General features: G+C 39.9%; 1 protein-coding gene across 1 annotated transcript; it reads right to left on the reverse strand.

Moving 5' to 3' along the window:
- Positions 1–128: 128 nt before the first annotated feature.
- LOC306970225 (sodium- and chloride-dependent GABA transporter ine) lies at positions 129–7,607 on the reverse strand. The gene is made up of 12 exons (XM_079566104.1): positions 7,414–7,607; positions 6,819–7,023; positions 5,188–5,320; positions 4,969–5,103; positions 4,746–4,849; positions 3,387–3,511; positions 1,465–1,577; positions 1,251–1,391; positions 954–1,053; positions 777–877; positions 537–704; positions 129–447 (listed from the first exon to the last, which is right to left on the reverse strand). Exons 1-12 carry the CDS (start codon positions 7,520–7,522, stop codon positions 313–315), a joined length of 1,569 nt encoding a protein of 522 aa, XP_079422230.1. The 5' UTR covers positions 7,523–7,607; the 3' UTR covers positions 129–312.
- Positions 7,608–10,159: the final 2,552 nt, after the last annotated feature.

A 10,159-nucleotide genomic window follows, 5' to 3' on the forward strand; every position in this document is an offset into this window, starting at 1 on the left:
GGTCTTTACTTTGTAATTCAACATGTATAAATCAACATCGCCAAAAGATGGCAGCATTCACTAACACAACATGTGGTTGTAGAACCTTTCTCATCATTAGCACTGAAATACTCGACATACACTGAAATTTCACATAAACAAAATCAGAAGCTCACAGACATGGCCATGTAAGGTTATCTGCATAGCAGATATGTAGCAAGTGTTAACATAATGTAAGTGAGCAACATGGCAAATACACTCAGTATCTAAATAGTAGAAAAGTACTTGTGATTACAGTAATACATATAAAGCCTTTTCATAATTTATGAGGTATCAAAAGTTGGTTTGAATGGGAGGTTTTTCTGTTGGATATTGAGATGAGCTCGTGACCGCGATCCCTCCTCTCTCATAATAAGGCATCTTTGATATTTCATCCAGCGCTCCTGGTGTGATGGATCGCTTTAGTTTCTGTGGAGAAGAACACGTGATATTATTACCCAGCATCACCAATGTCTCTGTCTGCCTCTGTCATGATATTAAGATCAACTGTTTATTACCTGCATGAGCGACCCAGGCAATGTAAATAATGTGTGAACAGCCCCCAGTGGGATCCAGATTATAGAGGCCAAAGCAATGACCCATCCCACCCCCTGTGCCCAGGGAGGGAAAACATAGCTCTCATAGCGAGCTGGTTTGAACTGGATGACAGAGAACACAAGAATGACCTGCAACAGAAGGTATAAGTGTTTGGGACATTATTGATATTTCGATACAATGTTTGCAAAGATTTCCCTTACTGTTACGAGAAGGGGGTCAACTATGAGCCAGCATGCAATGAAGAAGATGTTGGGCTTGCTTCCAGTCATCTCCTTCAAGTTGTTTGACAGACGTTTCACACCTACTCAGAGAAAAACAAAATACACATAGCAACACCTTCATTTCTTTTGATTGTGAAAGCAAATGGTAATGCGTACCATAACACCAGCAGATGGCTATCACCTCAAAAAAAGCCAGGAACATGATGGAGACAATGGCAGTGTAATGGTCCATCAACTGAAAGACGTATATCCCCACCTAGGCGCCCAAAACACAGGTTAGGGGGTCAAAGCCACTGACAATTTGGGGGGCAGGGATTGTGTGTCAGGTCAGACACAGTATTACTTGAGCAAAATAGATTGGACACATGATTGTGACTGGTGTACAAGTCACTTTTGTAAGGGAGGCTTCAGGGAAAAGAGGTTTGTAACAAGTGTAGAAACAGGAGATTTCACCTGCATGACACACGGGATTCCCAGAAGACTCGCTGCTCCACAAAGGGCCAGAACAAACAGCTCCTTGCGCTTGAAGATCGTGATCAGGCGCTGGCCAAACTCATCCATGAGACTGGTCACCATCACCTCCACCATGGCAAACTGCAGAAATCCAACCATGAGCCTGTGTTGCTTCACATAATTGACTTGTTTTTGATAATGGACTTTAAACTACCTCACTGTCCAGTCCGAGGCAAAGCAGCATGAAGAAAAACAGAACGGCCCACAGCTGGGGAACAGGCATTTGAGCAAAGGCTTGTGGGTAGACGACATACACCAAACCAGGTCCTGCAAACAGATTTAGTTTTGAATATTTTCCATTATTCATTTATTTTTCTGTGGAAGCCTTGAACAGATAATCTCTTAAATTAATTAAAGGCACACTGTGTAACAGTTTGGATTATACTGCAAGCAATACAAATCGTGCTCCTAATAACCATCTAGACACAGATATTGGTAATTTTGCTTGGGGCAATCAAAGAATGGATTTGGATGAGCAGAGGTGGGTAGAGTAGCCAAAATATTTACTCAAGTAAGAGTAACATTAGAAAAAATGTAAAGGGTAGCACATCAGTAGTTCATATATCCAGACAGAAGTCTTCCTCTGAGGAAGACTTATGCCGAACGCGTTAGCGTTTACTCTATGTTGTAACCAAATAAAAAAATATGTGAGTATTTCTGTATGGATATATGAACTACTGATGTGCTACCCTTTACAATTTTTCTAAAAAGTATCATTTTTTGGGCTTTAGCACTCGGAACATTTGAAGACTTCCCTCCATGGATACTAAGAGTAACGTTACTTTGAAATAATTTGACTCAAGTAGAAATAATGACCAAAATAAATACCCAAGTAAAAGTAATAAAGTGCTTGGAGAAAATGTGGTAACGCTTTATATTAAGGTGTGCTTGTTAAGTATTAGGTATTAATAGGCATTAATAATATGCTTGTAAAGTTTTAACCCAGGGTTTATTATACTTTTATCTGTTAACATACTAATAGGCCATTGATAATATGCTTATTCATAGCCAACAACCCTAAACCTAAGCCTAAAATGATTACTAATGCTTATTAATACTTAATGAGCACACCATGAAGGGGCTAGATGCAAGTTGGTCATTTTATACTCACTACTGCCACCTCAGGTCTTACGCGTAACTGCATCTTCTATATTAAGCTTGTGCATGACGACCCGAATTAACACCTTTTTGAGGCAGTTGTGGTGAACAGGTCTGAGCTCATTCTAAACATTAGGACATGGCTGGAACATGTAGGGGGATGAAAATACTTAATTTTAACATGTTTAAACTCTGTATAGTCCCTTTAATCTAAACCGATAACAAAAATGTTACTTGAGCACTGTGAGTAACTGAGAGAAAAAGTTTGATTTATTTTCAATGGAGCAATAATTTGTGAAGAAGAAAATTCCACGGACATGGCATGAAAATACAGAAAAACAACGTATGAAGCATTTGTCGCTTAAATATTTACTCACAGTGGGAAAAGTAAAATTTTTTACTCAAGTGAGAGTACAAATACTTCATAATAATTTTACTCAAGTAAAAGTAAAAAGTACGGTATGATAAAACTACTCTAATAAGTACAATTTCTTCAAAACGTTACTTGAGTAAATGTAACTGAGTACTACCCACCTCTGTGGATGAGAACCTAACCTATGTAAATCTTATATATGCCTGCCTTTAGTCAACATCTCCATGGACACAAGCTGAAGATGTCCCCACTCCCAGTAAAGCTACGAGTCTTAGAGGAGCTGAGTCGCTCACAGCAAAGACACATGTTTCCCTGTTCTTTTTTGGCAATGAAAAAAAAAACTTAAATAAAGTAAAAGTGTAATAGGTGGGTGCTTCTGTCTAAAGACTTTGACCTTCACAGAACTCGTAAGTGGCCTTGAACTCGGGACCTTCTAACCTACATTTATAGCTGGGAAAGGGTTAATCTAACAGGCCAGTCCAAGGACCTGTGGGAGTGTCGCCAAATTCCCAATACGAAACTCAAACAAGTCAAATGTTCTATAACTTTGCACTTAAAATGTACATGCTTCCATCTGTGCAATGTAAGACAAACGAACACTATACCGTCCACTGCCAGGTCACTGACGGGAAGCCCTTGCAGATACGACATATATCCAAACGCAGAGAAAATGACAAATCCGGCCAAGATACTGGTCAGGGAGTTGATGATCGCTATCACCAGGGTATCTCTGTTGGGAAAACAATAGGTTAAATATTTGCAGGGTTTGGCACAAAGGAGCTTTCCAAATGCTGGCTGGACGTTCATTTAGACGAGAAGCAGCTTACTCAATAATACTGTTTTTTTTCCCATCACATATTTACTGCACAAAGAATCTGAATGTCCTCACCGTGGAAATGTTTAAAGGGACTGACTCAGTATTAACCCAGTTTACACTTAACCATGACTTCAATCCAGCGCTTTGTGAAATTGCTTTATCTCAGTGGAAATGTCAAAGGAATGCACTAAATACAGGATTTGTTTATCAATCAATGTTCCCATCCTTGTCTCTTCAGCCTCCCAGCTCAGACATGAATACTATACTCTTAAAAGACCAGTTGGAAAAAAAGGGTACATTTCTAAAATATGTAATGAACTGTCAGATATAGGCCCTCGCTTGATCACCTAAAAGAAGCTTGGCAACAGGACATTGGAATAAATATAACGGCATCTCAATGGACTAAAGCTCAAGACAACGTCCACTCATCTTCAGTCTGTGCTCGTCATGGACTGCTCCAATTCATGTTCTGCACAGGCTACACCTCTCCAAAGTACGACTTTCCCAAAATGTTCCATGGGGTGAACACAGCTTGTGATCAGTGCGGCCAGGAACAGGCTTCACTGCCTCACGCTGTTTGAAACTGTCCTAACATAACAGCTTACAGGACTAACATTTCTAAATTGAAGTCTGATGTTTGTGGAATACAGTTACATCCTGACCCAGTGCTTGCACCTTTTGGAGTAAAGTAACTGCAAATCTTATTAATAAGTAGAAAACTGTTATTACATTTGTCTCAGTGCTAGCTAGAAGACTGATATTACTAAATTGGAATAAAAAAAGACCCTCTAAAATACACTAACTTGCTACATAATGTAATGAAGCATGTTAAGTTGAAAAAAAAATTATTCGAATTAAAAGGGAAGGTAGATGATATTCATTCCATATGGGATCCGTTTCTAGTGTATTTTGGCAACTTCAAGCAAACAAATGTGTGAATGAACTTAATTATTGTCAGTTCCATTAAAGGGACTGACAATAATTAAGTATTTACAGTATCCATTCAGTCTCTGTTATGTCTATTATTATTTCTCAAAATCCAAAAGGGTCAAAGAATGAGTTACTTTTGAAAGATACAAACAAAACCTAGCAGGATTGGCCAGAGTGTTTGTGAAATGTGTGTGGCGTTCCTGTGTGTTTTCAGTACTTGAGAACATTGTTGTTGAAGGAGTTGTAGCTCGACATGGCCATCAGCGAACCAAATCCAATCCCGATGGAGTTGAAAATCTGCGCCGCAGCGTTTACCCACACCTGGAGCAACATGGAGAGAAAACCTAAGGTGATCTGATCAATAATGTTGTCACAAGCAATGTACCTATGTGCCAGACTGAACCATGGGTTATTTCTGGTTACTGCTTCTGGTGTTTTACCTCCACAGACAGTAGTTTGTCCCACTTCGGCACAATGAAGAAGGTTATCCCGTCCAATGCGCCAGGAAGCTGCGCGTTATTGATCAGAAGAGCAATCAGGATAACATACGGGAACAGAGCTGTGAAGTACACAACCTGCAAGCAGAGACATTGCTGTGGTGGTGAGTGGATGTAGATGCAATTGTGCAAATTATGCTGATTTTGGGGGACCACATTTACCTTTCCGGTTGATTTGACCCCTTTGAAAATACAGAAGTAAATAAGGATCCATGCCAACATGAGAATAAGGAACAGCTCCCATCTCAGCTGCCCAGCTTCCTCCACTGTGTGTGTTTGTTGTAGCATCCTATATCTGATAAGAAATGTGCACGTGTTAATTTTCACTTTATGCAAGTCATTCTCTTGTAGGGCACTGAACTCTGACATCTGTCATTATGATATTATTTGATTGCTATCGACTTAACTTGGTAAATGCGCTGACTTTGACTCTAAGATAAGATAGGATTTGGTCAGGTCTAAGCGCAGCCAGTGGCAACGCCAGGATCTCATCTCTGCTGTGTGCAGATGATGTTGTTCTGTTGGCTTCATCAAACCAGGACATTCAGCGCACACTGGGGCAATTTGCAGCCGAATGTGAAGCGACTGGGAGGACAATCGGCTCCAAATCCGAGGCCATAGTTCTGTGTGCGGCGCCGGCAGTGATTCGGGCGCATTATCGGACAGTTGTGGTAAAGAGGGAGCTGAGACTGGGAGCTCTCAATTTATCCAGTCGAGCTACGTTCTTACCCTCTCCTATGGTCATGAGATGTGGGTCATGGCCAAAATGAGTTTAGAGAGGAGCTCGGGGTACAGCTGCTGCTCAGGCATTCAGATGCATCCTGGTTGCCTCCCAGGTGTTCTGGGCATGTCCCATTGGGAGGAGGCCCCCAGGACTGTGTCTCTGAACTGGCCTGGATTCACCTTGGGATCCTCCAGAACAGCTGGAGGGAGTGTGCGTGGTTAGAGAAGACTGGGCATCTCTGCTCAGACTGCTGCCCCTGCACCCAGCCCCGGGTAAAGCAGAGGAAAATGTATTAATTAATTAATATTTTCAGATTCTATCTCAGCAATTATGGGTCGAAGCAGGGTAAATCACACTGGGTGATTTTAGTTGCTTGAATGCCCCCAAATTATAATGTTATATGCGTTATATGTGGGCAGCAATTTGCACTTTTGCTTCACAGCTAGAAGGTCGCAGGCATGTTCCCGGGGGCCGAACAGGGTTTGCTTGTTTCCCCCTGTTTCTGTGTAGTTTTCCTCTGGGTACTCCAGTTTCCCCTAGCTTTAAAAACATGTACAATAGGTGAGGTTGAGTGGGGGGACACCAGATGGAAATTAGCCCATGGCATGGTGTGTTTACATGCATGAGTCTCATGTGTTCACTAACATGCATTGTCCCGACCAACTTCACAGATAAATTTGATGTGCTCATTGTTTGGCCACACAATAATTAACCTTACAACTACAACATTTTTTCAGGAAAGCCTTCGATACATAGCCACTGACTCGACTGCTGTTTTTATGTGTTTTTGTATTTATTGTTGTCTACTATGATTCTTGTTTTTATCCTGGAAAGCGCTCTGGGCACCTTCTGGTTGTTGTTGGGCGCTATACAAATAAAATTTGATTGATTGATTGATTGAACTATAAAAACGTCAATAAACTGAGCTCATATCTGACTCTTGCTACTATTCCTGGCTTGATCTCAAAAACATAATTCGTCACAGGCACAGTAAGTGTTTGATAAAGGATTATGTATCGCGCTGTAATTTGATGTAAAAGGTTGACAGTGACTCAGCATGTGGACGTACTTGAAGAACTCCTGGCTGGCAGTGGAGGAGTAGCTGCTATTACTGCTGTGGCTGGTGCAGTTCTCTGTGTTCCAGGTGTTGTTGCAGCTCAGCCAGGGCAGAGGCTGCTGGAAGGAGTTGAACAGGTAGTACAGGGCCCAGGTGATGACCACGTTGTAGTAGGTGCACATGATGAAGGAGATGGCCACTGATGCCAAGCCCACACCTGAGGGGCATTCAGAATTCAGGGAAGTGGATGTCAAATACACTGGTAAAGGAGAGAACTTATTTTCATGTTGTAAACCTGTTTAGGAAACAAAAAGTCGCCAAATCTACAATCTACAATCTGTTTTTCAGAATCTTGCTTGATGTATTGAACATTGAACCCCACATTTTTATATGTTTTTGTATAAACTCACACCTAGTTTATTCAAAGGCTACTAAAAGATATACAAAAATCTATCTGAATAAAAAAATGTCAACAATACAAGTTGATAAATTTAAACTTCACTTATCCGATAATGCCAATTTAGCTTATTTACGATTTTGGCTGTGTTTACTGATAAATTGCTTCATTTCCATTTGAAGATACAATACAAAACTTGCAATCAATTACCTTTTAACAGGGGGCATACTTTAGCCAGGGCATGGACCGGCCCTCTGCGAGTGTATTGTCCCACAGTCAGCTCCATGTACAGGAGAGGGATGCCCAGCAGAAACAGCATGAGGAGATAGGGCACAAGGAAGGCTCCTGCGAGTCAGAGCAAATCAACTATTACACATTTTTACATGATTATTACTATTGTTCAAATCTCTTTTTAAATGAAGAGTGGAACGTTCTTAACACAAGTGACGTGTGAAATTAAAAATGTGGCACAATTCACCTTGACTTGAGTCAGTGTTAATTTTGACAACATATTTTATTTTAGTTTTAGTCTTAGTCTTTTGACTAAAATGTAATTTAATTTTAGTCAAGATTTAGACAAAAAAAACTTTTCAATTTTAGTCTAGTTTTAGTCGACTAAAATTGCATGTCAATTTAGTCGACTAAAATTAAGACTAATTTAGTCGACTTATATTTATAATATTCATTATAATCATATTTAGTCGTGTTCCTCGACTTCATGGAGCTGCCCCACATGAACAAAGCTCAGAGCTGATCCTTTGACAGTGAATGTACATGATATGAGCCTCTTTCAGACGGTCAATAGAAGTTTGGATGATTTTAGTCGTCAAAAATAACACTTTGACTAAAATTAAGACTAAATATTTTAGTCGACGAAATTAACACTGACTTGAGTATGAACACAGTCAGTTGTTTACCTTTGGACTCACGTGCACTGTCTTTAAAGAGTTAATCTCTAAAATCAGTAAAAATGTTCATTCTTACCGCCTCCGCTCCTGTAGCACAGATATGGAAACCTCCAGACATTGCCCAGACCCACAGCGCAGCCAATGCCAGCCAGGGTGAACTCTAACTGCCGGCTCCATGTCGGTCGGCTGGGGGGCTGATCCATATTCCCTGTGTGTTCAAACTCCTCACACAGAGTGACTGAGATTTGAGAGGCTCTGGGTCATATAACCTGCTTTTATTATCAGTAATGATTAGCTCTAAGCAGGAACACTCACATGCAGCAGCAGAGAGGCTCATACTGGGACGAAGGACTGTGGGATGCACACAGCACTTCAATACGCGCAAAGTTTTGTTGATAAAGAGGTAGGTGTTTCCCAAAGTCAGATCACTCCCTGAGAAAGGCTGGTTTGTTAATAAACATGTTTTTAAAGATTACATATGAACTAGTCCTTTAAAAAAAATCATTTAATCATTTAACTTAATTTAGATTTCTTTTTTCTTTCATCAGGTTTTGCTTCCCAAACAGAATAATTATTTTACAAAAGTTTCAGGAGAATTTTTTTTTACATTTTGTCCTGTTTTTAGATTTCTAACAACAACCAAAATAAATCATATCATCCATAAGGAATCCTTACAATTAACTTTGTAACTTGTGTGGTGTTTTTTATTAGAGATCCAGAGCTCCAGTTATAGGGAATCTTTTCGTGGTCAGACAAACTGGGTCTGTTATTATTGTATGCAACAGGTCAGTTGTTGTAACTGACCCGTCAGTTCATTTTATAACACATTCTGTAACCTTTCATAACCAGCCACGTGTGCCAAGTAAAAACATAACAGAGGAAAATTACAAAAGGAAGTCCAACGAACTAGCTTTATCATAATCAATCATTACATCATTTTCATACTGTCTGGGACTAACATTATAGACCTTTACATTTAGAAGCTGCACTTATATTTGTGATTAAAAAAAGGTATGTTGATAATATTACAATACCAATAAATCATCATTGATTACATTTAGTTAACATTGCTGCAACAATATATTGTTTTATATATCACAATATGCTTTGCATATTGGTGTATTCAGAATCATAATCAAAATTGTTTTTATTGCCATGGTTATGAACAGGTTCACAACTAAGAATTTTTTTTCGGTCAATTGTGCAACATGAAACATGAAACATGTAACACATAACTTAGATAACTAATAAACTATACAAACTTTAAACTATAAACTATGGCAAAGACAACAACAGTTTGACATAGAACAACAGTGTGAGTGTATTTACAGATGAACAGGTGCATTGAGTGTTAGCAGCAGATATGAGTGTGGTTTTGTATTGGACATCCCATATTGCAATACTTAAAGCCACACTGCGTAACATGTTACTCAATGAATAGAATAAAACACAAGAATTTCATTCATTACAGGTGGTCGTCTGCAGCACCGGGCCCCCTCAGGGCACCGTCCTCTCACCGTTTCTCTTCACCATATACACATCGGACTTACAACATACAACATGGACAGCTGTCATCTGCAGAAGTTCTCTGACGACTCCTTCATCGTGGGCTGTGAAAAAATTTAAATTTATTAATGAGGCTGATGTTATGTAGCTGCTTTTAAGAATTATCTGTCCTGGCAGGGCATAAATGTACAGTACACAAACGCAGTACTTGATCTGCCTAACATTCTTATGCACTTAAATTAAGAGGCCACCGTTTTTCCATACTGAAATATGTTCTTACCTGAGCTTAGATGAGTTGATGCGTACCTGTCTGGTCTTTGTGCGTGTCCTCAGTCACGCAAAATGACCAAAGATGTTGCTAGCATTTGGCCTCTGCCAATGTATTCCTATAGCTCCAAACGGGGGTGAAGTTGGAAGCTACCGCGCTCTTCCACGGACACGCACAAAGACCAGACAGGTACGTATCAACTCCTCTAAGCTCAGGTAAGAACATATCTCAGTATGGAAAAACTGTGGCCTGTTCCTTAAATAGCCTATTTAAA

The sequence above is a fragment of the Gobius niger genome (assembly GCF_951799975.1).
Source record: "Gobius niger genome assembly, chromosome: 11".
Classification (NCBI taxonomy): Eukaryota; Metazoa; Chordata; class Actinopteri; order Gobiiformes; family Gobiidae; genus Gobius; species Gobius niger.